Source organism: Andrographis paniculata, unplaced genomic scaffold (genome assembly GCF_009805555.1).
Source record: "Andrographis paniculata isolate CXL003 unplaced genomic scaffold, ASM980555v1 Contig32END, whole genome shotgun sequence".
In the NCBI taxonomy this organism is placed as follows: Eukaryota; Viridiplantae; Streptophyta; class Magnoliopsida; order Lamiales; family Acanthaceae; genus Andrographis; species Andrographis paniculata.
Window position 1 is genome coordinate 2,717,765 of NW_026137565.1, and position 18,146 is coordinate 2,735,910.

Here is an 18,146-nt window from a genome sequence, read left to right on the forward strand (position 1 = left end):
AATAAATATTGAATAGATATGATGAAATATTTAAAAAAATAAAATAAAAACTATGAAAATAGTACCAACGAGTTGAGAAACTTGCTTCCTTTTTTCTTTTTTTTTTTTTAATTTTTAAAAAAATAATCTTTGATTGTTGATCAACAAATTATCTTTTGTTTGGCTATTTCAATTTGTGGTTCCACATCAATATTTTCTAAAGTATCTCTCCCAGATCACAAAGTAAAGCTTCAAACATTATCATTCAATCTTCAATTTCATGTTTAAGGAATCACGATTAATAAAATTACATGGCCGGAGCAATCATCAAAGTCAACCATATATATGAGATTAATAATTCGAAAAAACAACTGTTCCCCCAACAAAACCTTAACTGCCCCAACATTGATTATATATAAACATGGTCTTGATCACATGCCACAGCATACAGAATCAGCAAAAAAGTTTCGATTCTTCTCTAAAAATGGCTTTCATCAAGCCTGTTTTTGCAGTTCTTTTATCCCTTTCTTGCATTATCAGCTTATCTAATGCTCAAGGGCTGACCCTTGATTATTACAAGAAGACATGTCCGAATGTCGAGGACATCGTTAAACGGGAGACAGCCCGTATAATGGCTGCTGCGCCGACTCTGGCTGCTCCTCTACTCAGACTTCACTTCCATGACTGTTTTGTTAGGGTATAAATCTTTTATTACATTTTGCAATGTCATTTCAACATATATCTTGTCTGTTCTTTTTTCTTTTATATATATACACACGGCTGTAGATCCTGTACTGATCCGGCGAAGTTAGCATAGTTTTGATTTGATCGGTCAACATATGCCATACGCATGACCAACATAGACTTATTTATACATATTCAGAATATGATGTTTTATAATATAGCATATGTTGAGTTATCATATGTTATGACTTAGGGTTATCGAAGAGAGAATTTATTCGAATCAATGAAAATAGAATATCACAGAGGAATTCGCTCTGTAATCAAAACCAAAATAATGACCGTCTAACCTAACATGACCTAGATGCACAACAATTAAACAGTAAATAAAATAATAAGAAATAAAATAATAATTATCCTAAATTAGTACGGTGCTTCTCCATCTTCTAATATAGACTTTGACTTTACCCAACTCCATAACATAATATAATATATGTTACTGAAATATGTATAAATATATGCTGATCAGCTTAACCGCTGATCCATACCCTTTGTACATTGTTGGTGTAATAATTTAGGCATTTTGTATGTGCAGGGGTGTGATGGTTCTGTGCTAATTAATTCAACGACGAACAATCGAGCTGAGAGGGATTCACCTCCCAATCTAACACTTCGAGGGTTTGGATCGATTGATAGAGTGAAATCTGCAGTCGAAAAGGAGTGCCCCGCCACCGTGTCTTGCGCTGACATCTTAGCTTTGGTTGCGCGCGATGCGGTTTCAATTGTAAGTCATACAAATAGATGTAAAAATTGTTTAAGGCCTTCTTTGCATGTTTAAAATTATACAAGTAGAAACTATATCTCAGTTTTCTTTAATTTTTAAATTTTATTTAATACCTAATTATCATATTCCCCTAATAATACAATATTTATTTTACAAAATATTACGTCAAATTACTATTTAAACATAAAATACAAATACTAACGGTACACACCTTAGATTTTTTTTATACAATCTTAGAAAAATAAAGAATTAAAGAAACTAATCGAATGGATAGTAACACTCTTAATTTCTGCGAAAATCTATAATAAATACATTTTATTTAGTTTGCCGTATGATTATCATATAAATTTGTTATAGTAGATTGTTTTGAATTTTCTTGGTGATTTTTACAGCTAAATGGACCTTTCTGGCCTGTGCCACTGGGAAGAAGAGATGGGAGAGTGTCGAATGCATCGGAAGCATTGGCAAACATTCCGGCGCCAACTTTCAACATTACTCGACTCAAAACATCGTTCGCATCAAAGGGATTGAACACAAAGGATCTTGTCGTTCTATCAGGTAATCTGATTGCATGTTATTGCTCATGACTTGTTCAAATTTTAACTTTCAACTTTTAATCTTAACAATTGCTACGTATGGATTTTTTATTATGAATTTGCAATGCTATACATTATTAAATGTAAAGCATCAAAAGTTTCTACGATTGCATTGTACATAGAAATAATAATAATAATAATAATAATAATAATAATAATAATAATAATAATAATAATAATAATTTTTTCACTAACCCTTTTTTCATGGTGAAAATTAAAGCAAATATTTTTTATCCAGTGCGCACTTTCGGATAGCGATCGTACATTCCCACCTTATTAATCTTTTCTTTTTCTCTACATGTCTCCGATTAAAAAAAAAAAAAAAAAAAAAAAACCCATACATGTGGTAGGTTAAATTTATGCGTCACATATATATATATATGTATATTTTGTAATTTTATTATTGTTTTATGCTTTGATTTTTTTGAGATAAAAATATTTATTCAAAGTGATATGTTTTATATAGAAAATTAATTATTTGATAATAGTAAAGAAATAAGAATGCATGTACAAAAGAACACTCTAAAATTACATGTGCATAAATTAATAAAGATGTTTATTTTATTTATACATTTACTATCTCTTAACAACAAGTTCATACAAACTAGACATTACCAAACATGTTTTGAAAAGTAGCTAATTTATTAATCATGTACACAGGGAGCCATACCATTGGAACTTCCCACTGCTCGAGCTTCTCGAACCGTCTCTACAACTTCACGGGCAGAGGCGACAGCGATCCATCGCTCGATCCAAACTACGCGTCGCGGCTGAGAAGCAAGTGCCGGCGAGGTGACACCACAACCCTAGCTGAAATGGATCCCGGGAGCTTCAAGACATTCGATCAGGGTTATTACACCAACGTAGCCAAAAGAAGGGGCCTCTTTACATCGGATTCATCTCTTCTTGCCGACACCGAGACCCGGACTTATGTTAGGAGCCACGTGTTCTCTCAAGGGTTGTCGACATTTTTGCAGGACTTTGCGGATTCGATGGTGAAGATGGGGAAGATTGAGGTCCTTACGGGAAGTCAGGGTGAGATAAGGAAGAGATGTGGTTTTATTAATTGAGATTATTTCTGTTTGGTTTTTAAAAATTTTTACTTGAATTAAGTGTGTTGTTAGCAATAAAGTCGAATATTATGTCTACTCGACTTATTCATTTTGTAATATTTTTACTTTGAGTGTGGGATTATGAATAAATTTTAATATTAATTCTTCTTTATGTAATGTTTATTTAAATTGAATGGGTATTTGCAATAAAGATGGGCATAAAATATATATTCTGAAGCGATTAGGTGCATGACAAGGAAGATAAACATCACTAAACAAAATTGGCCTGTGGACAACGACAAATCGGGGACGGTGGGACTTGAATTCGGGACCTAAGCCTTTGATACCATGTTAAATAACATAAGAGCATTGGTTACAATTATCTTCTTCATTACCTATCTTATTACCTTGTCAGTTTTTATTATAACAACATGTGTTACCTCTATTAGGAAATACAGTTAATACCAATTTATTACATTTATCAAGAATTGTTACCTCTATAAAAATAATAAATAATTAATTGTTTAATTAATTATAACTTAAAATCTAAATTTTAAAATTTTAAATTATCAATATTTATCCATACAAATAGAAATTCAAATTTATTTCAAAAGATCACGACTCACCTATGTATTTTTTAATAAATTTTTTTATATATCCAATTTTAACATATAAATTTTTTAAAATTTTTATATTCAATTTTTTTTCAACTAATTCTTTATCAAAATTATCGGAAACGAAATATTATTTAGGCAATATATTAATCCAAATTTATTTTAATCATTCAAATTTTTCAATGTCACTAATTTTATAAATTTGAATCATTTTAATTTTTCATAATATAAAAATTTATATAATATTATTATAGTTTATATAAATTAATATTTTAAAAAATAAAATATAATATTACATAATAAATATTATTTATATATTATTAGATAATAAAAATATATAAAATGTAAATAATTATGATGAATTTCATATAATTATAAATGTAATAGGTAAAAATAATGATACTATAACCGGTGTTAAAAGAAGCCATTTCAATATTGACGTGGATATGAGGTGAATAAGAGATATAAAAAAGGTAATGCAGTAGAGATACTCACTGTAACGTATACTCTAAATTACTGCCTCACTTAAAAGTTTACACTAATAGGGATACGCATCTATTAGTACGCATCTATTAGTACGCATCGTTTATTTATTTTTCTAGAAACATTCACCGACAATCCCAAAAAAAATATATTTTGGTTATAGTAAGAAATTTGGGAATGCTCAATATATAAGGCTTTATCAACATTTTGGGCTCAAATATGGGTACAAAAGAATCCATACCAAGGCCTTCCCCTATATATGGCTGAACTGAATCAATCAGATACTTACCTAACCAGGCTAGGAAGATCCTCCAAAAAAATTTATCACCCAAAAGGGTGTAGAGACATGGGAGGATAGGTATTCAACCTTATCGGCAGCTTGAAATTTTGAGAATAAAAATATTTGTTAAAAATATATAAAATATATTTTCTCCGTCCTTTTATAAGAGTCACAATTATCTTCTACGTTATTGTGCTTAATATTAATAATATCTTTATATTTGTATAATATTTGTACAAATATTTTTCTATTAGTATTACAAGACATTAATGGATATATTTCTGTTATTTTTTTTAAATTTGTAATACGTTTTGATATAATAATAAATATTCAAATATCAACATGCAAAAAGTAAATGACATCTTTAGAGTGTGACGGGGATAATATATGATTTTATAAAATATAAAATTTAATATAATATAAATAAATAAAAATTTTATATGTTTTTTTGTCTGTCAAATTTATTCTTCTTTCACTTAAATTTAGTCTATCATTAACTTTGATAAAGTCAAATTTTCAATGTAACTATTATTCACCATTTATTATATATTAATACAATTTCTACTGTTTTACATTCTCTTTATCAGACTTAATTATTAATGATTTTGAGTTGGTTTATTTGGCATCGGTTGGAATCTTGCGTCATTTTTTGGCATTAGCGTTGCTTTATATATATATTTTAAAATTTTTAATTTAAACTTTTAAATTTATTTTTTATTTTTCTAAATTTTTAAAAAAATTATTTTAAATTATAAAAATAAAAATTTGTTTAAAATAATAGGAAAAATTGAATATTTGAAGAATAATAGTGAAAAATTGAGTTATAGTTGTAAAAATTGAATATTTGTTTATAATTACCGTAGCAACTGCATATTTAGAATTAAAACTGGATAAATGGAATCGATGAGTTAGAGATGGCTTAACTAATATTAAAAGATATATGCAATTATTTTTTTTACTTCTATTATATTTTTAATATAATATTTATTTTTTTTAATCTTCGTATCATATTCAAATAAGCTATTTTTACTTGAAGAAAAGAAAATATACTTATTTATAATTAACATAAATTAATTTTATAAAACAAATAAAAAATTAAATATATAAATATATATCTAATAGATATATAAATAAGATATTTTAACTGGGTCTTGGATAATGTAATGTATTCAAGTTAATTTATATTTCTTAAAAATTGATAAATTTTATTACAAAAATGAATATGTCAACGGCTACAAACATATTAAGATAGAAAAACATGCGGAGAGTATTTAATTGCATTAACACAACTAATATTATTTATTCTTTCGTTTAAACAAATTAAATTAATTTATACTTCTATGTCCCAATTCAAAATACACCATCCCCTCTCATTGGAAAAGTGATATTTACTTTTTGCACGTAGATTTTTGAATATTAGTATTATATTGAATTATAGTGAAAAAGACAAAAATACCCTTATTAGTATGGTGTAATATAAAAGTAATGACATTTGTGTAATATATTGTAAGTTGAAAGCGTATTTATTATGTTAGGTGGGTAGTACAGTTACTAAATTAAGAAATGATAACCTTTTTTTTTGGGACGGACGAAAATAGAAAATTGTAACATTTCAATGTGACAGAGAGAGTAATTTTTTTATCATTTTTGTCGATCTCACTCAAAAATATCACTTTCCTATATTAAAAAAAATAATAAGTATACATTATAAACATACAATTACTTTATAGATAAAATTAAAATGACAAAAATATGAAAAAATTTACATTTTTTAATTTATTAGAAAACTTCAAAATGCGCATTTCAATTGGGATGAAGTGAGTAATATGTATATACTAATATGGTGGCGGTTATCAGGACGAACTGATAGCCCAACAATATATACTCCCTCCGTTCCATATAATTTGTTCCTATTTTTTATTTTCGTCCGCTCCACATAACTTGTCTCTATTTTTTATTTTCGTCCGTCCCGCATAATTTGTCCTTATTTTATATTTTCGTTCGTCCCACATAACTTGTTCTTTCATTTTTTAAAAATATAAGTATACACTTTAATTATATTTTAAACTTTATATTTTATAATTTTTTTAATCTAAATTAAATTATTTAGTTATCTTAATCTTAATCTATAATTATTTTTACTAATACACTTCTTACTTACTTACTAATCATATTTTACCTAAATTCTCGTGTATAGGGTAGCACGCCCAAATTAACTATGACAGAGGGAGTAATAAACAATATACTACTCCTACCGTCCCGTGGAATTAGTCCACGTTTTTTTTATACGCAGTTTAAGAAATGTTGTGTTACATAATTAATTGGTTTGATTAGTTGATGTAATAAGTTTATTTTTATTTGAAAAAATATTAAATTAAAAGTTTAAATATTTTTTATTTAATTTTTAAGCATTGAAATTTTTATATACTAAAATTATTTAAAAATAATAATAATAATTGTATCTATTGTAATCAATACATGCAATTAGATAAAAAAAAATTAATTTAAATAATTTAGATGTAATTAATACAATAAAAAACGTAATAATAAAAATTTTAAATAAAAATACTTAAAAATTTTTCGAAATTGATTGTTGTTAAAAATAGTTCATTATGACACATCAAATCTAATGCCACATTATATACGGTATCAAAAATTTTGGTATGATATTTTACCGAACCAATGCCATACAAATATTTTGACATACCGAATTCACTAATAAAAAAATTGAATCACGGAAATAACATGCATACTCATACAAAAAAAAAATATCGAAAAAAATTTAAATTTTCAGTACGATATGCTTTTTTTATATAATAATGATATACATGATATTGTCAATATATATGGGTGCTAAAAAAAAAATCTATATTTTTATATATACTGAATATACAATAGAGTATCAATATGTTTTTTAATGAATTAAAAAATTTAGTACGGTTTACAATATAATTCGATATTTTCCATATACTTTCTTAAACTATCTCTAATTGAATTATATAGACGGTACTAGCATATAATATGTTATGTTGAAATACCAAAATTAAAAATAATTTTATAATTTTGCATGATAAATAAGGTTTTTTTTTAGTTTTTCGAATAAAGAAAAAAAATTCAAAATCAAATATTCTCTCTGTCCCATTGAAAGGTTGTCATTTTCCACTTTCGTCCGTCCCAAAACAAGGTTATTATTTCCTAATTTAGTAATTGTATTACTTACTTAACATAATAAATATCCTTCCAACTTACACTATATTACACAAATGTCATTATTTTTATATAACACAATACTAATAGGGGTATTTCTTTCTTTTTCACTGTAACTCATTATAATACTAATATTCAAAAATCTACATGCAAAAAGTAAACGGCAACCTTGCACTGGGACGGAGAGAGTATATTTTTAGTTAATTTTCCGACCATACATTTTCAAATCAAACATCATTTGTTTTCTGTATTACACTAAAGCATTAATTTAAGAAATTTAAAATTTTTTATGAATACTTATTTATATCATATTAAAATATTTATTTTATTTTTATTATTCAAAATTTTAGTTGAATTTCTTAATTTACCACTAAACAAACAGTAAAACTAAATATATTAGTAAGTTAATAGAATATAGTTAAGTTTTTTAATTATAAGTATTAGTTATTAATTATTATTATAATAAAAAAATGGACTAATCTGGTGAGATGACTTAAAAAAAGAAAAAATAGACTAATTTGGTGAGATGACTAAAAAAAATGGACTAAGGGAATATATATAAATCTGTAAGTTAATAGAATATGGTTAAGTTTTTTAATTATAAGTATCAGTTATTAATTATTACTATAATAAAAAAATGGACTAATATGGTGAGATGATTAAAAAAAGAAAAAATAGACTAATTTGGTAAGATGACTAAAAAAAAAAAGAAAAAAAAAAGGGACTAATATGGTAGGACGGATGGAATATATATAAATCTGCAATATATATGTAGAAGAGGTTGCTCAACCAGATGAGCAACAAATTTTCACATAGATGAAGCTATTGCAATATATATATATACGGTGAAACGTGATTTCGATTTAGTGTTCTTCTCGATCCGGAACCAAAGCGAAAAAGTTATTCAATTGTCAGAATTTCTTTGGATCTATCCTAATTAATAACAAATGAGCTTAGGGTGCTATAAATAGATAGCCATGGTTCATAACCGTAGGAAAATGATTGTAACTCTCTGAATTAGTATAATAAAATCTCTCCGGTTTCTGCCCGTGGACGTAGGTTGAGACACCATCACCGACCCACGTAAAACCTCTGTATTCTTTATTTGCTTTGTTTCTCGTTTTCTCATAACAAGTGGTATCAGAGCTATATCTGATTGATTGAAGATGTCTTCATATAAGTTTGATCTGGAGAAGTTTAATGGGTCGAATGACTTCATGCTCTGGAAGGTCAAGATGAGGACACTTCTGGTTCAACAGAGATGTGCGGCTGCGTTGGAGAGAGAAGACAAGTTTCCTAAAGACATGAAGAAAAAGGTGAATAGAGAGATTTTGGCAATGGCTCATTCTGCGATCTTGCTGTCAGTTACTGATGAGGTGTTATGGAAGGTTGTAAATAAAACGATGGCTTATAGGCTATGAGATAAACTGTGTGAGAAGTACCAGAACAACTCTCTCACGAACATGTTATATCAGAAGCAACGACTTTACATCCTCCGGATGTCCGAAAGTACTCAAGTAAATGATCATTTTGATACCTTTAACCGTATTATTCTAGATCTTCAAGGAGTTGAGGTTAAAATAGATGATGAAGATCAAACCCTAATTTTACTGTGTTCACTACCTGGTTCATATGAGAATTTTGTAGATACTATGCTATATAATAGAACTACAATTTTGTTAATGATGTGAAAGATGCTCTTATGTCCAAAGTATTGAAAAGAAAGGTTTATCTAGAAAAGGGTTCAGGTCTATTCGTAGGTAGGGGAAGACCACATGAGAGAGGTAATGAGAATGGGAGGTCGTGTTCAAAATCAAAATCACCTAGCAAAGTTAAATGTTATCTTTCCAAGGAGAATGAGCACATTAAAAAGGATTGTCCACAGAAGAAGGGAAATAGAAAAGTTGAGTCTAGTAATAGTGGCAATGCTATTGTGTTACAAGACAATTTTGGTGATGGGAACCTTGGTGAAGTTCTGACAGTGTGTAGTGCTAGTACTGCTGATACTTGGATTATGGATACCGGTGCTTCTCCCTATATGACATTCTCTCGTGATCACTCACTTCTTTCAAAGAGTGGAATGAAACGGTGAAGTTAGACGATGATGGGGTACTAGCCATAAAGGGGAGTGGGATAGTGCAGATAAAATTGCATGACTGTACCGTCAAGAAATGTGACTGCTGGTATGTTTCTAAACTCAGAAAGAATTTGATTTCTCTTGGCACCTTAGCCAAGAATGGTTTAAAATATCATGGTGAAGGTGAGTGGATGAAAGTCCTAAAGGGTGCTCTGGTAATGATGAAGGGAAAACTGCAGCATGAAATTTATTTTCTACAGGGTAGTTCAGTGATGGGAACGGCGGCGGTATCCCAGTCCTTGGATGAATATGATGACACAACAAATTTGTGGCACCATCGATTGGGTCACATGAGTGAGTAGGGGTTGTCTTTGCTGAGCAAACATGGTTTATTTGGTGGGGATGTGACAGGTAAAATTCAATTATGTGAGGCTTGTGTAAAAGGGAAGCAACGCAGGGTGGGATTTAGTACCGGTTGTCACACTTCAAAAGAAATTCTGGAGTATGTTCATTCAAATTTATGGGGTCCTCTCCGGTGAAATCGTACGGCGGTTGTTCTTACTTTGTCACTTTCATAGATGATTATTCAAGAAAAGTCTTGGTTGTATTTTTTGAAGACTAAAGATGAGGTGTTTAGGAAGTTCAAGGAGTGGAAGACCATGAATGAAAAAAAAACGGGTAAATAGGTCAAGTCTCTAAGAACTGATAATAGGTTGGAGTTCTCCAACACTCCATTTGATGATTTCTGCAAGAAATAAGGTATAGTGAGATACTGCATTGTACGACACACACCACAACAAAATGGGGTTGCAAAGCGTATGAACCAAACCCTCATGGTGTGTGCTAGGTGTATGCGCATATTTGCTGGCTTATCTAAGCAATTCTGGACTCAAACAGTTAACTCTGCCAGCTATCTGGTTAATAGATCTCCATCAACTGCAATTGACTTAAAGACTCCTCAAGAGGTATGGTCCGGTAAACCTTTTGATTACTCTAAATTTCTCGTAGGATGTGTCAATACATGTGACATTGATTCAGTGGCTTATGCATTGGCGGTTAATGTGGTGAGAAGGTTTATGGCTAATCCGGGTAAAACTCACTGGGGAGTTGTAAAGTGGATCTTGCAATATTTGAAATAAGCGCCTGATTTGTCTGGTATATGATGATAAAGGCCATGGTAATGGTGTGGTTGGCTATGCAGACTTTGATTTCTGACTTGCTTCATCTTCACTATGTTTGGATGTGACTTAGTGAAACGAAGATCACTGACTTGCTTTGTCTTCACTCTCTTTGGATGTGTAGTCAGTTGAAAGTGTACTTTACAACCTACAGTTGCATTGTCGACAACTGAGGCGGAATACATGTCAATGACTGAAGATGTTAAGGAAAGTATCTGGTTACATAGTCTGGTGCAGAGTTTGGGTCTGAAGGTGGAGATACCAGTGTTATTCTGTGATAGTCAGAGTGTTTTGACTTTGGCTAAAAATCCGGTGTATCATGAGAGAACCAAACATATTGATGTAAGCTTGAATTTCATCCGTTATGTTCTGAAGAGAAACATGTTTTCTATTCAGAAAATAGCTACATAACACAATCCAGCTGATATGTTGACAAAGGCGCTACCGACGAAGAAGTTCGAGCACTGCTTGAACTTGGTGAATATTCGTAGGAGGTAAAGTCCTCTCGGGGCATCTGACAGGAATGAGGCGACTGAGAGATACCGATGAACCTTTAGCGGTTGGAGAAACTTCAAGTCAAGGTAGAAATTGTTGAAACGTGACTTGGATTTAGCAGTCTATCCAACCCAGAACCAAAGCGAAAATACCATTTCAATTGACAGAGTTCCTTTTAGGTCCATTCTAATTAATAAGAAATGAGTTTAGGGTTTAGGGTATTTTGGGGTACTTATAAATAGTAGTTATGGTTCATAGCCGCATGATAATGATTGTAACTCTCTGAATCAATATAATAAAATTTCTTTGGTTCTTGCCCTTGAACATATGTTAACACACCGTCACCAAACTACGTAAAATATAAAATTTCTGTGTTCTTTATTTTTTTTATTTCTCATTTTTTTCATTACAATATATATATATATGAAAAAATTCAAATATTGCAAGTATAATAATAAACTTTGCATTGTCATAATAGATTATAGTTATCTTTTACTAAACAAATATATTTTTTTTAAAAAAGAATAAGAAGTCACTTGTATTTGCAGTGGTGTTCTTTATTTAATTTCGTAATTCATAAATAAAAGGGAGAGATAAGTACCGTTACTTGTAGTCAGGGTACGTGGCTACAATATGCTTTATTAAATTCCATTAATGCCTTTTTTTTTAACAGTAGGCATGTTTAATTAATGCCTGCTAATGTAACAGTCTGCAATGTCAACTTCTCCAGCTGTAATTTCTCCTCAAAGTATGGAAATTCACATGCTGCAATTTAATTAAAAGAGAGAATCATGATTATGTAATAATAATAATAATAATAATAATTACAATTAGATAATAAAAATTAACAAAATTTGACACTGCAAAAGCAAGACATTGCCCCAAAATAAGTCGAAATCATTGAGATCCCACGACTTACTCTCAATATATTATTATTTTCTTATTTTGCACAAGTTTATATGAGTAACCAAAGGCTTCAAATGTTGCTTATGACATACGGTGGAATCGAAGAGTTATAGTTCAAATTTAGCTATATATATATATATATATATCTAAAAGGATAGAATAATGAGGAAATTATACTTTCTCCGTCCGCCTTTAAGAGTTACATTTACTTTTTACTCGTTATACTAAACATTAAAATTATTTTTATTCTTATATAATTTTTTGTATAAATATTTTTATATTAGTATTATAAGACACTAATTAAAGTATTTTTTTAATTTTTTTTTTAATTTGTATTACGTTTTGATATAATAATTGATATTTAAATGTCAACATGCAAAAAGTAAATCGAACTTTTAGAGCCGGACAGAAGTAATATTATTTATTTTGCACGTCTATCATTAAAATCTTTTTCTTGTCATGATGTGATCCCGTAATATTAATTTGTTATCGAATTAACCTAATTTCGAGAAGCTCGCAGTGATATCGAATATGCTTACTAGTTGAGTACAATTCAAATGAAAACACATGTTAAATGTTATTAATTAACCACTATCTAATTTCGAAGATGTAAAATTAGCATTTAAAGAAGTTCGATTTCCTCATTTCATAAAAATCTTTCCTAAAATATAGCAAATTAAATCAAGAAACATGTCAGATCTAAAGCCTTCCATGGTTTTCTTTCTGCTCTTTATCTTGCTTTCTGTTGATGCACACAAACTGAGCCTTGATTTCTATTCCAAGACATGCCCGAGTTTGGCGAAGATCGTCCGCGACACAACAGCGAGGTATATTTCTATAGCACCGTCCCTCGCACCGGCATTGCTGAGATTGCATTTCCACGATTGTTTTGTTCTGGTATGTACAAGCCTTAATGTTGCTAACTATTTCATCCATTTGTATGTTTGATCATTAATTTTATAATTTATTTCGCAATAGAGCTATTAAACAAGCCGAGTAAGCTCGAGCATATGTTGTTCAAACTCAAGTCAAATTTGTTAAAACAATACAAATTCGACTTTGCTCGCTAAGAATTTAAGTTAAAATGGTAGTTCGAACTTGACTCATTGGGCTCAAATTCAAATTCGAGCTTAGCTGGTAAAGCTCGAGCTCGAGTTCAAGTTTGACTCGAATTTTATTCATATTTTATATATTTTTTAATCATTACGATATAATTTTTAATTTATAATTTATTATAATAAAATATTCAAATTTTATTAATAAATAAATTTTTGATATAAAAATCATATATATTATACTCTCTTCGTCACAAAATAATAGTTTTATTTTGCCATTTTCGTCTGTCCTAAAACAATAGTTTCATTTTTATTTTTGGTAACTAACTATTCATTTTTTTACAAAACTATTCATACTTTTTCATAATAATTATATAAGGTATGGTCATTTTAGTTTTTTAAAAACATTTCTACACCTACTATTAATATAATACTATAACTCTTTAATTGTCGTGTCCATCACAAATATTCCTATTGTTTTAGGACGGAGAAAGTATTAATATATAAAATAATATAAATCTATTATCACGAACGAGCTCAATTAAGCTACCAGCGAGTGGAGCTCGAGCTTGAGCTCGACTCATTTATTGAAATAATAAATTTTTAGCTTGAAGTCGACTTGTTTATCTTTGTTAAAAGTCGAATTAAACTATTAACGAGTCGTGTCAAGCTTGGCTCATGAACTACTATATTGGTTTAACAGTTCTAATTCGCAGTAGTTAGATTCTAATCCTATAAGCTCACATGAGCCTCACCTGATGTTTGAATAACAGGACTAAATCAGGAACTGCCAAAACATAATAATTTTCTAAAATTATTTTGCTCAATGTAATTGAAAACACTATGAAGCAATAAAAAAACTTAGATCATGTAAGAATATATATATGAACATTGATTAAATAATTAAACAGTGATTTAGTTGATGGTTGATCAATACATGCAGGGATGTGATGGATCGATACTCCTAAACTCTACGAGAAATAACTTAGCAGAGAAAGATATGATCCCCAACCAACACCTTCGAGGATTCCAAGTGATCGATGCTGTCAAATTGGCAGTCGAAAAGAAGTGCCCTCGAAAAGTTTCATGTGCCGATATTTTGGCTTTAGCTGCAAGAGATGCAATTTTACAGGCAACACCTTCTTTCAAAATCTTTTTTCATACACAAACACGTGTGTGCAAACACACACGTGCATTATATGGTTTATTTGTTTAGAGTTTTAGTTGAGATTTTCTTTTAGTGTGAAGCATAGAAAATCGTGTCCGTAATATAAAAAATAATATTTTATATTGAATTATTAACTTTTACGAGAGAAAGAATATAAATATTGTACTCCTTTTGTCCTAACTCAATGTATCTCTTTGTTTTTTTTAGTATATTAAAAAATAATACTCCCTTCCGTCCCATATACTGTGTCTGTTACACTGTAGACACGGTATTTTAGGAGGGGTATAATTAGTAGATAATTAAGTATGTATTAGTGAAAATAATTATCCTATAATATAAATAATTATAAATTAAGATTAAGATAACTAATTAGTTTAATTAAAATTTAAAAAAAATTAAAAAATTTAAAATGAGATTAAAGTGTTTAATCATTTTCCAAAAAAGGAAAGTGACATGGAATATGAGACGGACAGAAACAGCAACGTGGACATGGTATGTGGGACGGAGGGAGTAATATTTTATTTGTTAAAATGTATGAGATGATTTTGATATTTTTGTCTTTGAAAATACAAATAAAATAAATATTTTGTAAAAATTAAATGTATTTTACTATAATTAAAAATAGATATGTTGAGTGCGACAAACCAAAATTATAATAAGGGGACATTGAGTTGAGACAACGGCAATATATACTTTCTCCGTAAAATATAATAGTCTCATTTTGTCATTTTTCGTCAGTGTTAAAACAATACTCTCATTTTTACTTTTGTAACTAACTCCCCACTTTTTCTACAAACCTATCCCTATTTTTTCACAATACTTACATAAAGTACATTTTGGTCTTTTATAAATATTTTTATACTCAGTATCCATTTAATATTGTATTACTCCTTAATTTTGGTACTCATCTCAAATATTCCTATTGTTTTAGAAGGGAGAGAGTATTAAGAATTATGTTAGATAAAAAATTGAATTGAGTGAAGAAACCCTATATATTTGCTACTCTTTGTACGCTCTAGCGTAACAAAAAGAAAAGGGAGACAATGGAATGAATTTCGATAATTATATATAAAAAATTATAATTTGTATTTTTTCTATTAGATTTGTATCGATCGACATATTGTAATTTCCTATATTGATCACTAATATATCAAACTATTTTTTTTTGTGCATACTTGTGTTATAGATTAAAGGGCCATTTTGGAACGTTCCCTTGGGTCGAAGAGATGGTAGAAAATCGAGTGCCAAACAAGCCTCGGCCAATATCCCACTTCCTTCCTTCAACATTACACAATTAGTAACATTGTTCGCTTCAAAGGGCTTAAGTACCAAAGATCTAGTTGTCCTTTCAGGTAATGAAAAATAAAAAGAAGAAAATGTAGAGTAAATTTCATTACAATATTTTTACACACCTTCATTCACCATTTTGAATTTAAATGTATGAATTATAATGATCATAAATAATTTATTGTAATATTGACATACTCGCTAGAATAGGATTTTAATAAAAATCATTGAAGTATTAAGCAATATATTATATTTATGGTAGTTGTCTTATTTAAGAGATCTGCAGGACTTTTGCATTATTTAGATGATTTTTATATCATGTACGGATTCTTACGATTGAAATAGACACAACAAAAAAATAGTATATTTGTAACGGAATTTCGTTCCTAAGGTTCGCGTAACTAACGCAATTCCATCACAAATTCCGTCTCTAATATCATTAGTAACGGAAAAAGTGGATTTAACAACGAAAAAATCTTGTTATAAAATTGATAGTTTTTTGTAGTGAGAATTTCAGTTTGATATTCTCACAAAATATGCGTTAATAAGTTTACATACTTACGATTGAAATAAAGAATTTCAGTTTGATATTCTAACAAAATATGCATTAATAAGTTTACATAATTACTATATCTTTCATGTATCATTTGAACATTTCTAACTACACCTTTCAGGAAGTCACACCATTGGCATCTGCCATTGCTCCTGGTTCACGACTCGCATATACAACTTCACGGGGAGGGGCGACGCCGACACTACGATGAACCCCAACTATGTCGCTGCCCTCAAGAGGGCATGCCAGCTAAACGACAAAAAGACCTACGTAGAAATGGATCCAGGCAGCTTCAGGGATTTCGACAACAGCTATTTCAGAAATGTGAAGAAAAGAAAGGGACTTTTGCAGACAGATTCTGCACTGATGAACAATGCATACACCAAAAGATACATACAAAGTCATTCATTCTATGGGTTTGATAACACTTTCTTCGACGACTTTGCAGTTTCAATGGAGAAGATGGGAAGAATTGGAGTGCTGACAGGAACTTCTGGAGAAGTAAGAAAGGTTTGTTCTTTTGTTAATTGAAGTTAAGAGTAGTTGAAAATTTTTCCATAAGTTATTTTATATCACTGATTGTGAACCCTAAGCAATAGAAAAACTTGGGGTAAAAAAAGACACAATATCATAAACCAGCTCAATCCTTTCAGGAGAATTTAGGATCTTACACCAATATGTGAAGTGTAATGTGTTCATATCACTACAAAAAAAAAAAAAAAAAAAGTAGTATATTTGTAACGAAATTTCGTTCCTAAAGTTCACGTAGCTAACGTAATTCCATCTCTAATTCCGTCTCTAATATCATTAGTAACGGAAAAAAGTGAATTTAGGAACAAAAAAATCTCGTTACAAAATTGATAATTTCTTATAGCGTATGATTGTTTGAATACTTCACTAGACAAGAATAGTTGGTTGGATATATATAAGAGCACAATCTGGAAAGTAGAAAAAGTTAGAAAGTGATATGGTAACTCATCAATCACAATTAAAGGATAGGAATAGAAAATATGATTGTTTGTGTATTTCATGGTATCTTTACACCTGGCTTAAGGCATCAACACAATACTGATTAAGGTATCTTTAGCTAATTGCAAACCAGGCCCGACGAGAAAGTCACACTACGCGAACCATGTGTGGCAGATGACTGTCGGGGGTTCGAATCCATGACCTCACGGTCACAAATCCAACCCCTACACCACCAGACCATTCTTTACCGGACAATATGCTTAATATTAATTGTTTATACATCACAGGACAATAATAGATTTTATATTTTATTTTTAAAAATATCTAGTTGCATTCTTTCAATAATTGGATATATAGGATTTTTTGTATTAATTTTTAAATATTATGAAAATTTTATTAAAATATTTGCTTTTGTTGTTTTGTTTAATTGTTTTAAGAAAATTAATATATTGTTTATTGACAAATACGAGAATAATTGTTATTAGAAATAGTATAAAATGTAAACCAAAAAAAAGAACTAATTATACATATATGTAATTTATTAGGTTAAATTTTATTTAATTTATTTTTTATTGAACATAAAAATTTAAATAAATTTATTCCAATATATTTAATTTATATGTAATACAAAATTTTAATGGATAATATATATATGAATATATACATAAATTAATAATATTTTTATTTTTATTTTGCCTTTATTCTAATAAACTTAAAAATTTTGCAAATAACAATTTACATATAAAAAATTAATTATTTTAAATACATAAAAGTAAATTTAT

General features: G+C 29.2%; 2 protein-coding genes across 2 annotated transcripts; both read left to right on the forward strand.

Annotated features, from left to right (window-relative positions):
- Positions 1 to 373: 373 nt before the first annotated feature.
- LOC127247742 (peroxidase 1-like) lies at positions 374 to 3,318 on the forward strand. Its single transcript, XM_051269726.1, has 4 exons — positions 374 to 676; positions 1,256 to 1,444; positions 1,837 to 2,002; positions 2,701 to 3,318. Exons 1-4 carry the CDS (start codon positions 401 to 403, stop codon positions 3,108 to 3,110), a joined length of 1,041 nt encoding a protein of 346 aa, XP_051125683.1. The 5' UTR covers positions 374 to 400; the 3' UTR covers positions 3,111 to 3,318.
- Positions 3,319 to 13,020: 9,702 nt separating this feature from the next.
- Positions 13,021 to 17,000, forward strand: LOC127247743 (peroxidase 3-like). The gene is made up of 4 exons (XM_051269727.1): positions 13,021 to 13,229; positions 14,331 to 14,519; positions 15,742 to 15,907; positions 16,517 to 17,000. The coding sequence occupies exons 1-4, from the start codon at positions 13,023 to 13,025 to the stop codon at positions 16,924 to 16,926; spliced, it is 972 nt and encodes a 323-aa protein (XP_051125684.1). The 5' UTR covers positions 13,021 to 13,022; the 3' UTR covers positions 16,927 to 17,000.
- Positions 17,001 to 18,146: the final 1,146 nt, after the last annotated feature.